General features: G+C 38.3%; 2 protein-coding genes across 2 annotated transcripts; both read left to right on the top strand.

Annotated features, from left to right (window-relative positions):
• Positions 1–4,059: 4,059 nt before the first annotated feature.
• LOC113587843 (interferon a3-like) lies at positions 4,060–6,158 on the top strand. Its single transcript, XM_027026744.2, has 5 exons — positions 4,060–4,197; positions 4,736–4,804; positions 4,938–5,090; positions 5,429–5,521; positions 5,759–6,158. Exons 1-5 carry the CDS (start codon positions 4,060–4,062, stop codon positions 5,885–5,887), a joined length of 582 nt encoding a protein of 193 aa, XP_026882545.2. The 3' UTR covers positions 5,888–6,158.
• A 4,811-nt stretch (positions 6,159–10,969) lies between these two features.
• On the top strand, positions 10,970–11,998 carry LOC118241153 (interferon tau-11-like). Its single transcript, XM_035525082.1, has 5 exons — positions 10,970–11,104; positions 11,214–11,297; positions 11,394–11,546; positions 11,708–11,797; positions 11,909–11,998. The coding sequence occupies exons 1-5, from the start codon at positions 10,970–10,972 to the stop codon at positions 11,996–11,998; spliced, it is 552 nt and encodes a 183-aa protein (XP_035380975.1).
• Positions 11,999–19,503: the final 7,505 nt, after the last annotated feature.

The raw sequence follows: 19,503 nt of genomic DNA, 5'->3' as shown, positions 1-19,503 counted from the left end.
TGTATTTATTTATTTATTTATTTATTTATTTATTTATTTATTTATTTATTTATTTATTGTCATTCTTTATTTAATTATTTATTTGAATTAGTTCGTGGTTTCTTTGTTTATGTGTTTTTGTACGTTATTATAGAGTAACAGAATAGTATTTAATAAAGCCATACGTCATATAAGCTCTTTTTTTCTTTCCTCCGTGTTTGTCATTGTGAAACGACTTTGAGTCTGTGAAAGGCGCTATATAAATTAAGCTCACTATTATTATTATTATTACTACTATTATTATTATTATTATCATCATCATCATTATTAATAATGATCATTTATGCTAACTATTCTTATATATTAAATTATGTAATTAATTAATTTGCATCTTTATATATTTATAATATTTATTGACGTTTATCCTGTGTACTTCTTTAGTGTACACGTTTCAGTTATCCAGTCATTGTCAATGGCAAAAAAAAAACAACAACAAAAAACTTCTATCATATTGATATAAATAAATATGCAAACAAAGTCACAACCACAGTCTTGCTGTAATGATTGATCACGTTTTCAGTTTTCTGTGATTTTTCTTTAACGAGACAAAATATACACTGATGACTATATTTTCCATACTCCCGATATTGTAGATAATGGTGCATTTAATTAAAAACGAACACACGCAGAATAATACACTTACTGGCACGAATTAGGTTATGGCGACCGAAGTGCTTACGTTCACGGTAGCACTGCAATTGCGCACAAACGAATAAATACAAGAAAATATAAAAAAGAAAAACGTACCAACAAGCAAGCACACAAACTATTGAACTTAATATCAAAATCAAACAAACATTCACACGATTAACCTTAGCTTCGTCTAAAAATCTAGTTAGATTTATCTTTTAATTTTTAGCTCCAAAATAATTACAGCGATCTCGACCTTGATGACCTCATAGCTGGCTATGGAGATGATAACATTTTAACAATGATAATCAGTAAATAGTGTCAAAGCGCCATCTGGATTCATTACCAACAAACAAGGTTAACGCCACTACAACTTGGTACAGCGAAACCATTTTCTATCAAGTGCTGCACTTCTTTATGTATAACCTCTTGTTTAGTAGTGGTGAGACAATATGCTTTCTGTTTCAAAGGACTATGCCCTGTGATGCAGTGAATGGTCAGACAGGACCGAGGCGGTATGGATAGAGAACAGAGAAGGGCATGCACTTCACCCAACGCGCTGTGCTGCAAGCACATATTCCACAGGACTCCATGAATCTCCTCACCTCTGTACCTGGCATGCACCACCAGAAATGTTGCTTAATGAATTCCTGCGTGCGAGTAGCACCCGCATGCCCTGACAAGGGGTAGGCATGTCCCCATTGCAGGACTTGGTCACAGATGGACATAATTTACAAAGAGGTAACGTCTCTGGGATCTGGTTCTGTCCAGAGGGATGTCTTTATGACCTCGTCCAATCCCCGGCCCAGAGGGCTACAGCACACTTAGGGAAATAATGGCCGATTCCGCAAGCCAAGCGAGGTCACCTTTCCACAGAGAGCATCCAGTTTGGTGTTCTTAGTACATGATTGGTAGGAGAACATAAAGCTGAAATGACCAAAAAATAAGGCTCACCTGGCCTGCCTGGGGTTCAGCCTTTTCGACCCCTGGATGTACGCTAAGTTCTTGCGATCTGTCCAGAAACAGATCAGAAAAGAAACAGACTCTCAGAGAAACTGTTTAGCATCTAAATTGGGGCTTGCCCACTAGTGATTAATCACTAGTGTGAGCACCTGCAGTGGCTTGTAGCACATGGTCTCCCTCTGGTGATAGCAGGCCAGCACTGCCGGTGCAAATGTGAACAAAGAAAAATATAAAGATTTTGCTTAAATGTCTGCCACTTTGCACAATAGAATTACCACGGATAATTTCTTTTTATTACAACTTCACAGTTATGTCAATCAGTACACACCTACATGTAACGCACCCATCAGGAAGAAATGAGGGGCAGTGTCAATCTCTATCCCCTGAATACCTCAAAATTTCACAGGGTTTCAAAATACATCTGGGTAAAGTTCTGTGGGGAATCTTGTCAACCTAGTATGGCATGTTGAGAGAGTCCTTTCTTTGAAATTCTTCTAGTTTTCAGCATCAATGATACAATTAAATTTATTTATGACAACGCTGATCAGGAACAAATAAAATGTGTCTCTCTGCAAATATCTAAAATCTGCATATATTTTAAATATCTCTAATATCTCTATATGTCTTTAGAGCTATCTCCATATCTATCTCTATATTTCTCTGTCTACACTATTAACATATGCAAAAGAAGCATAAATGTTAAAGGGTAAATTGTATCCAGCAGAAATGCATGCTGGTTAGGTAGTAATCCTGATCAGTAGCAGCAATCATGATCAATAGACGCTCTTAGTTCAATAGATGATTTTATGTAAAAAATCAGCCTTTTCGACCACTGGATGTATACTAAGTTCTTGTGATCTGTTCAGAAACTTTAAAAAAAATGTTTTAACGTTTTCTTTTGCTAAATTTTTCTTTTGGCTTTGCCTTCATTTGACTAATGACCCGTCTTTCCCCTGCCCACTTAATTATGTCCCTTATTATGTCACGTTATTGGTGCCAGTGGAGACAGGAAGGAAAAACAGCTCTGATGTGACTATTAAATGAGAATAAGACAGTTGGTATGTCACTGATTATACACAGAAAGGAAAGCCTACCCTCATGCTCACCTCTGCCTCTGGGTTGTCACATTGTCATCAGTTACGTAAACAGGAGGATATCAAAAAAGATGGAAATGCACTTCAATTGTCTGATCTCTCACCTTATAAATATGGCAAGCGTTCAATATCCAGTATGATGCAAATGCAAACCTTACTAAGAGGTCACGTGACCGTATGAAAGTTCTGCCCACTTGTGTAAGACCGCCACCGTTGCATGACAGGATGCACTACACCTGCTAGCTCCGGTCGTGTACTGGAATAATGGGCAGAAGTAACAGGTCATCCAGGTATCTTTCACGTACTGTAAATATTTGTTTTCGTTGCATACTCCATACGGCATACTGGTCTGGGGCCCAATCAGTACCTCAGCATGTAATAGGCTATTTCGAATAATAAGTCATTTTTCCAATGATTCTTCTTCATGCTATGAAACAGGCATTGCACCTAGTGGCCCCAGTGATTCAGAGATTCTGTACTAAATCTATTTTAAACACAACTGCATCAATAGCCTACATCAGATAGCTTATGTGCACATATTACAATAACTTAGAGATGTACACCAATTTTTGGGATTTGCATTATGTAGCATAATGAAAAACATTATTTTCCCCTCTATAATTATTGTAATATTTATAACATTACAATGCTTTTTGTATATTGAGATCCGTTTCAGATGCCTATGAATTGATCTTATCAATAGTGAAAGTGCAGTGAAAACCAAAACAGACGGCTGCTGATGCAATGCGATGATGTTTGTGAGTTACGTCAGGGACTTCCCAACCAAGAGAGTATCTTGACGTTCTCTTTTGTTTTCTGTTTTGTAATGCAAGCGACCGTTGGGAGAACTGGTTGAACAATTGAAGCGTACGGCACCTGTTTAACTATATAATAAGGTAAACTTAAATAAAGCTCTTTTAGGCTATATATTTTTCATGTTAGCCTAATCGGAAAGTCTAAGTCGCTTACTTGTCAAGTGACAAGAAAGAAAACGTAGGTCTTAATTGCAATAATTTTAAGTGGAGCTTTTATAGAGTAGGCTAACAGAATTGATTGTTGTCCTTTTATTGTAATTGTCCTTTTATTGGCTCAAAAGCAGTCGACATCGGTTAACTTTATGGATTGGTTTGCCTTTACGAACATTGTAGCAGCGCTCGCGTATATCAGAAAGTAAAAGCGAAAGCTAATATTTGAGCTGGGAAATTCAAACAGCGTTTCGGCCCTCGGCCATCCAGTCGTTTTCCCTTTCCAATCTTAGGAATAAATCTCGGATACGGCAACATGTCGCCACAAAGAATACTCAACAAAGAACGGCGAAAGCATACATGCAAAGATGAACGCAAAACACATGTGGATTTGCCTTTTCCTCGTATTTTACAGCGCGCAGAGCCCGTGCACCGCCTGCACCTGGATCACGAGCGGAGAGTACAGAATTAAGAGCAAAGAGAGTCTGTCACAGCTGCAAGAAATGGTAATATAAAACTTTTAATCTTTTAACTTCTACAGTGGCTGCCATGCGAATCACCTGTACGCTATCGTTGGAATTAATATCTATTGGTCTTTGTTCGTGAATTGAACAGATTCAAATATGTGAAATGTGGATGTCAGGTCAGCCTATTGCATTTCTATTTAGGAATATTTACAATGTGTTTGGTAAACCTGACATTAAAGCTTTAATCAGGAGTTGCCAAACAGCTAGTTGATTGAGGAGTGGGTCCGAATTTGCTAAACGTTTGCTTTAGCACTAGGACTGGGTTTGCTAACAGAGAGAGGGCAAATGTAAATATTGCAGTTCTGAAATCTGACCAAAACTTTGCAGTTATTCCTGACTGAGAATAACCTTTGTAGCCTGCGTGCACCTCATAATGTAAAACATTGAAGTAGAGAGTCCAATTTAAAACAGTTTAATGTTGGATGTGGGAGTGAAATGCTGCAGGTTCCTACTGACAGACTGAACGTATGCGGAATATTCTCATGTTTATTAAATGTTTTTGATATTTCTTTTTTAGGGAGGAGAGTTTTCTCAGGTTTATATAACGTTTCCATTTAAAGTATATGCGACAATAATGACGACCAAGGTAAGCGGCAAAATTAAATATGACATAATCTGAACAGTGTTTCACAATTACAGTTTTAAGGTTGAATGCTTTTGAAGAAACTGTCGTGTCTTTTCATGTTCTCACATTCGCAACACAATTTATTCTCGTTCAGGCTGACGATCAGGTGAAGTTTCTGGCTGAAGTCACAGAACAGATCAGCGAACTTTTCAATGCTGATTTAGACGCAGTAAAATGGAAAGAACAAGCACTGGATCATTTCCTAAGCATCCTCAAGGGGCGTCAGCTGAAAGAGCTTAAAAACTGCGTAAGTGTTCAAAAGGAATATTACAGCCCTACCTGCCCGTGTAGGGTAGAGTAGATCACTCTCAGAAGGAAACAACATTGTCTTTGCTACTCCACATATAAGGCTATGTGACAGCTCGTCTCTCTGGCCATCGATTCAATTCACCTCTGTAAACATTGCGGCCTCTCCACCGGTGTATAATGTCTCATAGGCAGGCTTGAAGTGTTGTTAATACATCATATATACAAAATATAAAATCTTGGACTGTTAGTCCTGTAGCAAATAAGGCATAACTTTATAGTGCATAATAAAGTGACGTGCTCTTAAGTAACCTTAAAGAAACTGCTCTCTTACAACAGGCTGCATCCTACCCAGAGACAAAAGAACAGCGACACACCAACATGACACTTAAGAAACATTTCAGAAAGTTAAAGAGGATTCTGAAGAAAGCAGTAAGTTTCATTATATTGTGGTTTAGTATGCAAGATGAAGCGAAGAAGCAGAGAGAACCATTGAAACCAGTATCAAAGTGCCATGATAGCCATGATACAGTATCAAAAACGAATATGTTGGTCTGTATTTATTCTGATACATCGAGTTAATGAGTGGAGTTTTTGTCGGTTCTTATATAATGCCATTCTAAAAGGAAACTGAAGTTAATCAACTTATTGCATACTGATTTTTTATAGAACTACAGCGCTGATTCTTGGGAGCAAATCAGGAGACTAGTGCGGAGCCACCTTATGCGGATGGATATTATTGCTTCCAACTTGAAGTCGGCGATGGATAGTCAAGTCAAGTCAAATTTATTTATATAGCGCTTTTTACAACAGCCGTTGTCACAAAGCAGCTTTACAAATGTTCTAATCCAAAGCAGATTTAAACATTTCCAAGTTCCCAGTGAGCAAGCCAAAGGTGACAGTGGCAAGGAAAAACTTCCTAGAGCATGAAGAAGAAACCTTGAGAGGACCCAAGACTCAAAGGGGGGGCCATCCTCCTCTGGCCGATAATTATCTCCAGGGTACCGAATAAAAAGGACCACATGACTGTTTTTTTTTAATTATTTAAAATGTCAATCTAAAATGTAGAAAACTGCAAATTCCTTTACACATGCATTTATTTATGTATGTATGTATTTATTTATTTATTTGATATTTATTTATTTGTTTGTTTGTGTATTTGTTTGCTAACACTTTATGTTTATTTGTGTGTTTGCATGGACGATATATAGTAATATATAATTTAGTATTAATCAAATCATTCATCAATACCAATTATTCATTTATGGCACATTTTGATATTACTAATTTTTAATAAATATTAGTAATCTATTACTAATTTTTGGTTATTTATGTTAGTATGTTCATATATTGGATGTTTGTCCTATGTACTTCTTTAGTCTACAAGTTTGTTTCAAATATACTGTCACTGGTGAAAGTGCAAAAAAAACAACAAAAAATATTTATCATATTGATATGAATAAACTGACAACCCAGTCAAAAACACAATCTGTAATTTGTAAGACTTTATGATTCGTCACATTTTCACCTGTTATTTAACGATCCAAAATACGTTGATGATTGATTGTAGATACTCCAGCTATAGGTGCGTGTCGTTGAACGGGTTCACGTGCAAAAATAATAGCCCTTACTGACATAAACGAGGTTATGGCCACCGACGTGTTGCTTCGAAAATGCCAGACATCCTTCGTTCATCTTTACGAGAGTGAAAGGGTTCGTGATACAGAAGAATGTGAGAGGGTTTTATTGTGTAATAAACAATAAAATTCTATAAAACAAGCTTCCTGTTCCTGGTGTTGCTACGTCTATCACTACAAGACAAACCCGTTGAGGTTTTAGCAAAGCAGTGCAGAGCGATCATAGACAGAGGCGTCAATAAATATTTGTGAATTGGGGTCTAAGCCCACCAGGAGAAAAGCAAAAATGAAAAGAAGAAGCCATCCATTAACAACTTTCCTAAATGTCGCATTGTTTAATTCAGAAGTCGGTTTTAGGTCGCTTTTTAAGTCATGTTACATTAGCCTTTGTTCATCAGTCATCAGGGTTCTTCTGCTATCTTAATGTGTCACGTCCGCAGGCCTGAGCGTTCCCCGATTCCCTAGCAACCGAGTCACTTCCATGGTTTCATGTCTCCTCCCCTTAGAGTTTGTCCCTAATGGCATTCCTATGTAAACCCTCTTCTCGCGTCTTTCTGGTAAGGTCCCGTTCGTCCTAGTACCTCTGTGTTTCGGTAGATTTCGTTTGTCCTCGCTCGTATGTGTTTAGTTTTCTCCTGTTCATCTCGCTTTTCCTTCCTCGCCGCGCGTTCTCTGTTTAGTTCTGTTACCTGTATCTTCGTCCTGAATATTGTTTATCTTACGTAGCCCGGTTCTGTGTTACTCCCGCTTGCCTAGTCTTAATGCTCATCGTTGTATTTATCATTGTTGTTCTCCGTTAGTCTTCCCTAAGTGTACGCCCCTTTTTTTCCACTTCCCATACTCACTGTTGGCCTGTTTTCTTATGTTAGCCTATCTGTTCTGTTTTGTTCTGTGATTGTTATTAAACCTCTTTATTTATTCGGTTCTATTTGTCACTCTCTTTATGGCATCCCTTGTTCTGTTCCGCATAAAATCCAAGGCGCCGTAACTTCGCACGTGTGTTCGCCGCCCACTTCACCTTCGTTGCATAATATTTTTACTAGCATGTGATTTCATTTCGTACAATTGTAACAGACATCCAAATTATGTATTTTCTTTGCTTTTATGTTGAAGTTAGTTTTAGCAACATTCTCTGACACAGATCATCTGTCCAGAAATGAGCGCGACACAAACTGACTGAGAATTTAGCAAAGTAGTGGGTAGTAATGGTTTAACAGATGAACATGATGTCAAACACAATCTTTTAGACTCAAATTGTGATTCAGGCTTCAGGGCAGTAGTGGGGCAGTAGCACCTCTCCCAGGTCCTTATGTTCATTTTTTTCTCAATAGATTGTAAACCTCGAGATTGAATAAGAGAATAAATGAGAACTAAACTAATAATAAGTGCTTGTTTGGGTTAGGGGGTGATGGACGGGGGCTAAAGAACGTTTAAAACAGCCCTGACGACGTCCTGTGTCCACCCATTGTGTTTTACAGTCTAGAATCGGTGGTTGGTGAACTGGCATAAAAAATGTAAGATCCACTCGCCACGGTGAGACAAATAATGGGTGGGACGGCATCGAGGCTCGGGCATCGATAATTTCGGAAGGATTTTCCCGAACATATATTCGTAATTTAAGTTTAGTTTTTTTCCCCATCACTGCTTACTTCCAAAAACGGTTATTACTTTTCCATAAATGGCTTTGACTTAAATTCAAATTAAGACTGTGATTTTAATTAGCTATTTATATATTTCACATTAGTTAATGAATAATTATAGGCCTACCTATTGTTTGCATTTATTGCCCTATTTATTTTCTATTGAACATGCACACCACATTTCCATTACAATGCCTAATCTAAACGAATTTAGAATTTCACGTCCGCTTCGATGTTAATATTCTTATTTTAGTTTATACCAACCTAAACGTGGGCTATATAGCCTGCCTCTTTTTGTTTTGGAACGGTCTTGCGATGCAGCTTTCGCGCATTGTAGCTAACCACGCCACAATGTTATTTACAGAACTTGACGTCTTTCCACTCACTTTCACGACTGGATACGTGACGATACAAAATCTTGCAGCGCTACCGAAAGCTGCGGTGTCCTCTTGGCAAGTTGTAATTATGGTTCCACCAACGTCTTGTTTCTTAACGCCAACACGGGCAAAGTTAAACCAGTCAACTATAGCTCGGCGTGACAGACGGCCACCGTGCGGTTTTCATAGTGTAGATCCATGGATGTCTGGAAAATGAAACACGCGCATGTACGATAAATGAATTAATTAAATTAACAATTCAACCTTCCCCCATTCGGGCTTTCTCCGCGTTTACGTCACACTTTCGTTCTCACTTCTACTTCCCCCACACTTTGCCAACCTAGAATGGGGTAGGCTACTTCAAACATATGTAGATAGGGCACCTGTTTATTTATACACTAGATAGATCTACTTATCTAGCTGACATTTTCCGTTTTCTATGTTTTGGAATTTAATTTAAAAAAAAAAATTATACGCATACACACACTGCACAGAAATTTGATGGAGTCAAAGTAAAAACAAACTACCATATAAAGATAAGCAAAAATGTAGAAATAAAACCAGAGAATGAAGAAATAAAGTTTAAAAAATCTGTTCCATGAATGAAGATTGTTTTACTCTACTAGATTGCTACTTTTTCTGTACCCACTGCGTTTATTCTATATTTTAAAGACTAGTTGCATAACTATGTAAATATCAACGAATTCCTAATTACCGCGATTTTTGAAGGAAACGTTGAAGATGGCCTAACGGTGCACATAAAACTGGCACGGAACGCTCGCCTACCGCGAGTCACGTGGTTAGGCCCGCCGCGTGACTTGGGAGGATATTTGTTTATGCACACCTACACACCTGAACCTCTTGTTGTCTGTGTATTTAAACCCGTGTCAATGTGCGCAGTGCGTTGGTCATTGTTAGTGTAGCGTGTTTGGTGTGCTCATGGTCATTGTGTTTTCACGTAAGTGCCACATTTGTCCTTTATGTTGTGTTTGAATAAATGTTCGTCCATGTCGAGGAAGTCTGTGCGTCCTGCTCCACGCTCTTCGGCGCTCGGCCTACCACGTTACAAAAACTGCACCCATGACCTGAATTATGCGCGAGCTAGCCTGGGCACTCGCGCTAAAAGGGATCCCAAAGCTAATCTAAATGTATGCATAAACAAAAACGTAGGCCCATTGAAGCGTCACTGAAACAAATATTTAATTTGTTTACTTTTACGTTTGTCGTATTTAGGTTTTGATTAAACATTTACACCATGCTGTAGGTGCTGGATTGTCTCGGTGGCTCTTTTCTACAGTATTGTGCAGTTTTGTCTCCTATCTGTGAGGCACTCTCATCATGTCATCCTTGGGGACCACAGTACATATTACATGTTATAAGTCCATACCTTACTGCTCTATCATGTAAGGGTACTTGGATGTTTCTGTCGTTCTGGTTTCTCCGTCAAGGATGCTGTGTGATTGGAGAATCCCTGCTATTTGTATGCATACATTTTCTAACACACCTTTCTCCATGTATCCTGAGCTAGATTTTTACCTGCTAAAATGTAACTTGACATTGTTAATTGACCAGTTTATACTTTTACAGTATTATGTATTATGTAAAGTATTATGCTGCCATTTTAACAAGCATGGATAATATTGCAGCACTTTAGGACGTACCTCAAAGGTTATGCTAGTAAAGAACCTTTGTGGCTTTAGGGGGCTGAAAATGCAATTGTATTATATTCTGCTACAGTACGCTATAGACTACGGTATAATACCATCCATTCATTTACAGTTTATCCTTACAGTTTATTGAGCTTTGTCATTCGCCTTTTTTTCCATATGACAAATTCAATGACGTAGCTGCATCGTTTTTTTCCGCATTTTCTCTAACAGTGGCACCAGACACTTCATTTCGGTTTCACTGCATAAACATGTGAACATGAAACATTTTTGGTCCAATTTCATTTTTAATCCACCAGCCATTCTTAAGAGGTGAAGGGACTTACCGAGCGCCTAACTAAATAAAGGAGAAAATGATGACATTTATTTTAATGCAATAGCAATTGACAACACAGATTTATCCGCGTACTTTTTGAAGCCCCGAGAAAAAACCCCCGCAAAGAATTGTAATAAATAAAAAGCGACTGGTGCCAGGCTTCATTCTCAGTGTTTCAGAGGACGAACTAAGCAATTCAGCAATTATTCATAAACGCCTTAACGTTTTAACGCTAATTCAGCGATGGATGCACTGAAATTGTTGACCGTTGTATTTGCTATGTTCAGTGTTCTGGACGCCGCGGCGGTCCCATGCAAATGGGCGCAGTACAGACTTAAATATTTGACCGAGGAGAGCATTGAGCTGCTGCTGAGCATGGTGTGTGTGTGTGTGTGTGTGTGTGTGTGTGTGTGTGTGTGTGTGTGTGTGTGTGTGTGTGTATTTAGTAGTTTGTTTGTTTGACTGTTTAATTGATTCGCATTTGCAGAGTGATCCGATGCCGTTGAAATGTTTGGAAAAGAGGGAGGAACTGGAGGTCGGGTTCCCAGAGGATGCATTCCAAGAAGCCCAGGTATCGTGACGAGACGATTACATGCTGATGCTAATAAAACGGTAGTGTCATTTGAAACAGTAAACCCATATTTGGACGTTTGCCCTCGTTTTTCAGAATATAGATATTGCAGTGGTCGCCCTTAAAACTCTGAGAGGTGTTGGGAGAGTCTTCAAGAATGACCAAACATCTGTCACGTGGAACCTGGAAAAACTACGACTATTCAAGCATATCGTGTCTTCAAGATTAATCGAAAACCTACAGAAATGTGTGAGTCAGTTATGTTCTATCTTTGTATTGCCTCTGATGTCGCAGTAGAAGTGCATCGGATTACCTTGCATGAACGAATAAATACGCGAGGAAATCATTAAATATCAACAGAGTGAAAAGGATTATACACGTATCTATGCAATAAACGCTTTCCATTCAAGGTTAGAGAAGATGCGTCACAGAAAGCAGACAGCAGCCTTGGTAAACTTAGGTCCTTCTTTGACCAGCTGGAGGACCAACTGAGAGAGAAGGTAAGTATATGCCTCGCACTAGTGTACGTAAGAGCCACTACGTCTAATACGCAAATAACCTGGCATGTGTTGATGAACTGCAAAATGTGCTTCTTTTTTTTTTTTCTAAAGGAACTCAGCGAGTGCGCTTGGGAGATCGCGCGTGAAGAAGTAAAACGTAGTCTGGTGAAGTTTCACGAAGTTTTGATGAGCCGATCTTAGGAAAGACTGCAAACCGTCAAGGAGACGCACATTTCCTTTTTTTCAAAGAGCAACTATTTATTTATATATTTTATTTATTTATTTATTTATTTATTTCTTCGTTGATATGTTTATGTCTATTTTAAATTAATAAATGCCGAATTTTGGAATCTAAGAGCTGAGTTTTTTCCAAAGTATCACTGATCTTGAATCATTCACGCAAAGGGTCCGATGAAAAAGTCTCAGGAAACACAAAATACGTACATTTTAGAGTTGACGTTATGTTACTGTAAGAAGAACAAAATTTAAAGGATACTATTGTTATATGTGCATCATTATAGTGATTTATAGTTATGACAGAACATAACTTCAACAATTGAGGATTAGGGGCCTTGCTTATGGGCCCAAATGTGGCAACTTGATGAGGGCTTAACTGGCAGCTTTCTGAGTACTAGTCAAATACTTTAACCACTGTGCTGCCAATGTACGTGCAAATGTAGGCCTATATTATTTTCATGCATAACTGTAGATCAGAGAAAATGCAGATAAACACATGACATGCCACAAATAAATGCATGCTGCACATTTGAAATTTGACAGACCAATTTATTTTTATTAAAAAAAACCCCCAACACATCAAAAATGGTAGCCACATTCTATTCCAGAGGGTCTGTGTCACACAGCGCGTTCAGCTTGTGCGCTGATTCCTGACTAGGACTCAACCTCTCCAAACCTTCTGCAACAAACTGCAGCTAACTGGTCTCACAATGGCGGAAATCAACTTTCACTATTTGTATGCTATCTCTTTTTGAAACAAAACTGGTTACAAGTGTAGTGCACTGGCTAAAACGGATGGTATATGTCTTTTAAAATTATTGTTTACTAAAAGAAGTGTAATAACTAAATAGAAAAAAATATAATCGAACTATAAAATGAATTATAAAATTAGGTGTAACTTGCGGTAAGTCATGGAAAAAGACCTGAACATGTCAGGAGAGGTCAGTCTAGAATATTCCGCGATCTCTAAGGACCTTGGCAAAATTATTGCCTCATAGTTCATGCTGCTGTTAACGATGAAACTATTTCAACAGAATGTGGAAGTTAAATCTGGAACACTAAGCAGTCTTGTGATCCACCGGTTATGCTGAACGTAACCCGCCCAGATCAGGTTAGATGCGCAACATGGCGATATAGCCAATTAAAAATTAATTCACAGTTATGATAAAAAAGGCCAAAGTCAGATCAAATTGAGCAGAAATCTCTAGAATAGAAGATATAATGTGTGTACAATACTATTTACTACAGCAGCAGCAACAACAAGAACAACAACAATAATATTAATAAAAGAATTTAGAAGAAGTTAAGAAAGTCTTCAAGTTGGAAACAGCATGCACCAAATTCATAGAAATAACATTTATGCAGTAAAACAAATTGGATTGAGAGCAGCGAAGTTTTTTCCTTTAAAAATAGTTTCGAATCATTTGCATATCAGTTAAATAAGAAAAAGACAATTCTGTTAACATAAAACGGATTTTATAATAATTTGGATTTAGCCCTCTGATGAATTTGATGTGTGTTCGATAGAGCGTTTGCCTGGAAAATCTGAGCCATCATATGACCACAAGGTAACGGTTTTTTTTTCAGTTATTTCAAGTTATTGTAAACTGACACATAATAAATGCTCATTTCATAAGACGATTTAGGAAAGATACGTAGGTAGGTGTGCATAAACGAATGAGTGTTTGTGTGTGTGTGTGTGTGTGTGTGTGTGTGAGAGAGAGAGAGAGAGAGAGAGAGAGAGAGAGAGAGAGAGAGAGAGAGAGAGAGAGAGAGAGAGAGAGAGAGAGAACAATGTAATACCAAGGGCGGTAGAAACAGGATAGTAACGAAACGATTACGTTTATGTACTTTGACATGGATCTATAGATAAGATGTTTATACAGACATAGATACAGACAGACAGACATACAGACATACAGACAGACATACAGACAGACAGTTAGATAGATAGATAGATAGATAGATAGATAGATAGATAGATAGATAGATAGATAGATAGATAGATAGATAGATAGATAGATAGATAGATAGATAGATAGATAGATAGATAGATAGATAGATAGATAGATAGATAGATAGATAGATAGATACTTTCGTTAGAACTATTCAAGCTTTGAATGCACTAGAACTTGAAGCGAAAACGTCGTCATGGGGAAAAGCCCAACTGTGAAAGAATTCGGACTAAATATGATCAATTGATCCTTTCGCTTCTAAAACAAATTTCACTTTTCAAACATCCACAAATCCGCACTACAAAAACCGCGCGATGGGCATCAGAATGAACAGATACTTTGGAGATATTCCTAATATTCCGAATCAAAGGTAGATTCGCTCTTGTGAGCATTTATGATCACAGCTTCTTTTCGTTAACGCACGAATCCAAAAGACTAACCATTTTTTCTTCTTTTCACCTCTACAGCCCCGTCTGAAGCCTTGTTTCAGGATGGCATATCAGTGTTTGGTTTGGATCGGCGCCATTCTGTGCATTGCACAGGTTTGGTCGATGCCCACAAATTGCAAACTGCAATGGACGCTTATACCAAGAACACATAACCTACTATTAAAAGTGGTATGTAGGCATACAGTGCTGACCGAGATTAATGTAATGCCTTGCAACGTTTATTTGTGCTCTCTTTCGTTGTTTTTTTGTATTTTTGTTGTTGTTTGACTTTCCTGGTCTCTCAATAGAGTGGCCCGTTTCCTTCTCAATGTCTGGACGACAAAGTTGAAATCAGTTTGCCAGAGTCGGCTTTGCTGCGCAACGCCTCTAAACAGGTTAGTTCTAATGCCTTGGAAACATTTATAGGTGAGGCATAAGACGGAAATATACTGTATGAAAGCCAGAGCTGGACCAACGTTTGCTGTTTGGGGAGTGCACTTTCAAGCATGGCGTCTTCGTAGCCCACAGCGTAATAATAGCTATAGGCTAAAGCTGTGACATCATAACAGCAAAAAAAGCAATAGGCTGTGGGGTGAGGGAAGAAACGTGCCGACTGTGATCATGCGTAGGCTAGGTTTGGATATATGCGATAGCTACATAACGAACTGGCCAGACTATCATACAATCACTTCTGTAACAAGTGTTCTGGCTCTAGCAGAAGATGTAGGCTACTTTTTTCAAACAGTTTTAGATTCGTCCCCAGCAGTGTTAGAACTAAATATAAAATTATAATCAAACTATTCAATTAAAATTAGAAGCGGCGAATCGGGATAAAGACCTGAAACTGACCGAAAGGGTCAGTCTTTGCTAGAAAACCTGTAAAATCGGCGATCTCTAAGGATATAGTAAATGTTTGTAGCAAATGTTTATGAGTGGCAAATGTATATTCATTTAAATATATGTATTGGACCTCGACAGGATTTGGCAGTTGCGAAAGCTGTTTATAAAACCTTAACGAGCATAGAGTCTCTGTTCGACAACTACGGCATTCCACAGTCCTGGGACGGTCAAAAGCTTGAAGACTTTCAAAACATTGTGTACCGGCAGATCGATGAGAGCAAATGTGTAAGAAACTATAAGTGATTTGCAAAATATATTACGGCAGGTTGTAAAATGTCGAATGTACATTGTATTAAATGAACCAACTTGTTGCAGATTTCGGGGAAAACACAAAAGGATGAAGACGACTTTTCTGCGAGAGACGCTGCCATAACTGACTATTTTGAGAAACTGAAAAAACTCTTGAAAGACATGGTATGTGTTTTCTGAAATGGGGACAAGGATGAGCTTAGTGTATAATTACATAGTAATTAGTTACTTTATTTGCAAAACGTTCTGATATAGATTTAGTACATTGCGTGTTCTTCCCGCTAATCTTTCACAGGAATTCAGTGATTGCGCTTGGGAGACGGTTCGGCTTGAGGTTCTGAGTCTTCTACAGTTCATTGTGGTGGAGACTTCAGATAACGAGTTCTGGTCACGAAGAGTCTAAGCATCGTTATGGGAATGTCTTATAAGACCTTTAAGAGGACTAGTTTTGTGATATGTCCTTTCTTAAGACATTTATTTATTTGTTTATTTGTGTACGCATCTATCTATTTATTTATTTATTTATTTATTTATTTATGTATTTATTTATTTGCTTTTTTGTGCATTTATATATTTATGCCATTTAATCAGTACATTTGTTTCTTGTATTTGATTCATGTTGATCTTTTGGAGCTAGTGATTCTGTACTGATTAACAGCACAATAAAAACGTCTCGCTAAAAGTATTTGTGACTACCGTTATGCAATTCCAAGCACGCCGAACGTTTTGGTGGGCTGCTTGGCCAAAAGGTCTCTTCCTTGTCATGAATGACACGTGGACAAAAAGGATAGTGGAGGAGGATAGATGCTGTAGCTTTTATTTTACTTCTTCAAGTACGTTGCCTTTAGTTAATTCATACAATAACACGCAAATCTGAGTTTGTCAAATATACCGATTTCGAGTTTCAATACTCTGCAGAAGAATTTCTAATGTGTACACTAAAGGTTATTACACTACTTGCCTACGAATACGTTTCAGAGTACACATTCACTTAAACACTAAATCACTTTTTGGCTGAATTTTAAGAAACAAAAAGACCTAAAGAAGTACATTTTTATTCGGGCCAATTCTAATAGGTGATGTGCATCAAAAGACAAGGCTCATTGACAAAATATGGCACCAAGCCATCCAGAGACCATCTCAGACCCTAACATTTAAAACAACAGATTGAACAGTGTAACTAGCTAATAGTCGCCAAGAATGACCAGAACCAATGTCCTCGGCTCTGCTACGTTTTTCGGTATTAAACAATAGCAATTGTCCCCTTTTTTTTCTTTGCGACTGTCTGTCACCAAACGTGCTTGGTTAGTCAAAGCTCCTCTTTGGTGAGCTATCCAGTGCTGAAGCCGCAGCTATTCGGATTTGAGAACAGTGGTAAACACTAAGCGTTAGATAGCTGTAGTAATTAACGATAAACGATAGGCAACTTCAGTAACAAACGCTAAGTGTTAGACAGCTGTAGTAATTAACGCTAGAGGTCTTAGATCACAGGCCAATATATTCATGCGATGTCGAAATAACCTACAAACAAGAAGCGTGTAAAGACAGCGTACAAACCCAACATTTGTTTTTAACTGTAATAGCTTAACCTAAGCTTACTTGATCTTCTCAGCGAACAGGACAAGCAACAAAAGAATTTTGCAATGGCGATTATATGTAGGTTACACTTTAGCAACAGGCTAGGAATACACAGCACAATCAACAGAAATATTGGAGATTATGAAACTGATTTCCCAGCTTAGTTTATTTTTAGTTAACTATCGTGTACAGAATCTCCAAATAAACAAGCAAGCAGACAGCAATTATTTAGGTCAAATGAAAAATGTCTAATATTTTAGGAAGCATTACAGCCGTCAAGCTGTTCTTCAACCTCGGCGGGAAAACCAACCGTCAAAGTCTGTCTTCAGAATAAACAGCAGAATGTGTTGTACCTCATCGCGTACGAACTCCCATGCGCAGTACTGGAAATCCTGAAGAAGAAAAAAACATAAAGACTGGGCGAAAGAGTAATAATAACAATGCGATTTAATCCTGTTCTCCATAACGTGCAATTTGTTCAATCTAGAACGCAAAAGTTCCTGAAGTTTATTTACCTTCTCTTTTAAAATGGTTCTGAGTTTCTCGAAGTACACTCGGAGCGCAGTCTCTCGCTTAAGAAAGTCGTCCAGGGATTCAAATTGTTTGTTCACGACCTGAAATTGCGAAGGGAAACAAAAGTGTTTCTAACGATAGGAGTGGCATAAGCAAATACACTGGTTGGGTACCATCTAGCCAAACAGATCATCTTTAATAACTGGGATGATAGGACTACGGAAACGGATGAATATGTTCCTTACACATTCATTCTCCTCGGTCTGACGATAAAGAATGTTCTGAAAGTCTTCAAACTTTTCCTGGACGCTCCACTGCTCCGGAACTTCGTCGTTGTCGAACACGGAGTACATGTGCTTCAGTGTGACATAAATAGATTGTTTGATTGCACCGGCCTGTTTTTAGAAATAAAAGCATGAACAACAACTTCAACAAATGACAACTATAAAAACACATTAATAATAACAACAACAACAATAAATATTACAGTTACAAAATAAGCAATATCACACATTTAGTGCATGGGTACTTCTATGGGGTAATAGTGCTGCGATACTGTAGCATATTTATAGACTACGAAACATTAGATAGATAGATAGATAGATAGATAGATAGATAGATAGATAGATAGATAGATAGATAGATAGATAGATAGATAGATAGATAGATAGATAGATAGATAGATAGATAGATAGATAGATAGATAGATCTGCTCCCAGGAAGACCCCGCCATCAATGAATCCTGTATCAGGGCGCTCGACTGGTGCCGCCTCTTGGTCTGCCTCTGGACTCTTACCGGCCTGTCCTCTAGCCCTAGTCCCAGTTAGTCCTTACCCTGTCCCCGTCACAGTTACTCTCACTGTTCCTGGTCCAGCTCGTCTGCCCATTCAGCCATGTTCAGTCCCTGACCTGTCCCTTCCCTGACGGTTCTGGTCCATTCTCACTCTGTGGGAGCTCTGGCTCCTTGCCCAACTCTTCCTGTCCTGGTCCCAGAACCCACTTCGTGATCCCACCTGGAAACCATAGCCCGTCCAGTTTGCGCGGCAGGAGCTGCGCCTTCGGGGTCAGAGGGGGGACTACCGTCACGCTGCCCTCCACAACTGCCCGTCCACGTGATGGACTGTCAACGTGGCGTTTGTTTGTGTTTTGTGTTTGGCGTGCCGCCGTGTTCTTGTGCTGCATCCCTGTTTCACACATGTCGCCACACCAAGCCCTTGTTAACTTGCTCGCCTGTGCCTAGTTACAATAAGTAATTGTATTATGAATATATGCCCATTTCCTTCTGTTTCCCGCGGCTGGTTATTCTTATTGCTCTGTAAGTGTTCTACCATGATTTTAGTTAAATGATCTTCATTGATGTGTGTCTTTGCTTTATTTTTGCGGTTTAACATGTTTCGCTGTTGTTTCATTAAACGGTTTTGTTTATTGAAACAATGACTTGCATCCTGCATCTTGTCTGAAAGGAGAAAGCACAGCTAAACTCTGCCCGCTTGGATGCGCAAAAGTTCTCTCAAAAATGTAATGAATTGTGAACATTATTTTTACCACCGACTTGCAATACAAAACCGCATGGCTACGTCCACAAGCCTCTGTTAGTTATGTTTGTATGGTATTTCTTTTTTGAAACAAAACTGGCTACAAGTGTAGTGCACTGGCTAAAACGGATGGTATGTGTCTTTTAAAATTATTGTTTAATAACAGAAGTGTAATAACTAAATAGAAATATATATATATATATATATATATATATATATATATATATATATATATATATATATATATATAATCGAACTATAAAATTAATTATAAAATTAGGCGTAATTTACGGTAAGTTATGGAAGAAGAC

The sequence above is a fragment of the Electrophorus electricus genome, chromosome 4, assembly GCF_013358815.1.
Source record: "Electrophorus electricus isolate fEleEle1 chromosome 4, fEleEle1.pri, whole genome shotgun sequence".
NCBI lineage: Eukaryota > Metazoa > Chordata > Actinopteri > Gymnotiformes > Gymnotidae > Electrophorus > Electrophorus electricus.
Note: the sequence above shows the minus strand (reverse complement) of the source record. Positions and strands in the feature narration are given on the sequence as shown.

Bases quoted from the DNA above. Each gene is read 5' to 3' on its own strand.
- LOC113587843 (XM_027026744.2), top strand. From the start codon at position 4,060: ATGAACGCAAAACACATGTGGATTTGCCTTTTCCTCGTATTTTACAGC. The intron at 4,198-4,735 runs GTAATATAAAAC...TTTCTTTTTTAG, and splicing joins TGTCACAGCTGCAAGAAATG to GGAGGAGAGTTTTCTCAGGT. The intron at 5,091-5,428 runs GTAAGTGTTCAA...CTCTTACAACAG, and splicing joins TGAAAGAGCTTAAAAACTGC to GCTGCATCCTACCCAGAGAC.
- LOC118241153 (XM_035525082.1), top strand. From the start codon at position 10,970: ATGGATGCACTGAAATTGTTGACCGTTGTATTTGCTATGTTCAGTGTT. The intron at 11,105-11,213 runs GTGTGTGTGTGT...TCGCATTTGCAG, and splicing joins TTGAGCTGCTGCTGAGCATG to AGTGATCCGATGCCGTTGAA. The intron at 11,798-11,908 runs GTAAGTATATGC...TTTTTTCTAAAG, and splicing joins AGGACCAACTGAGAGAGAAG to GAACTCAGCGAGTGCGCTTG.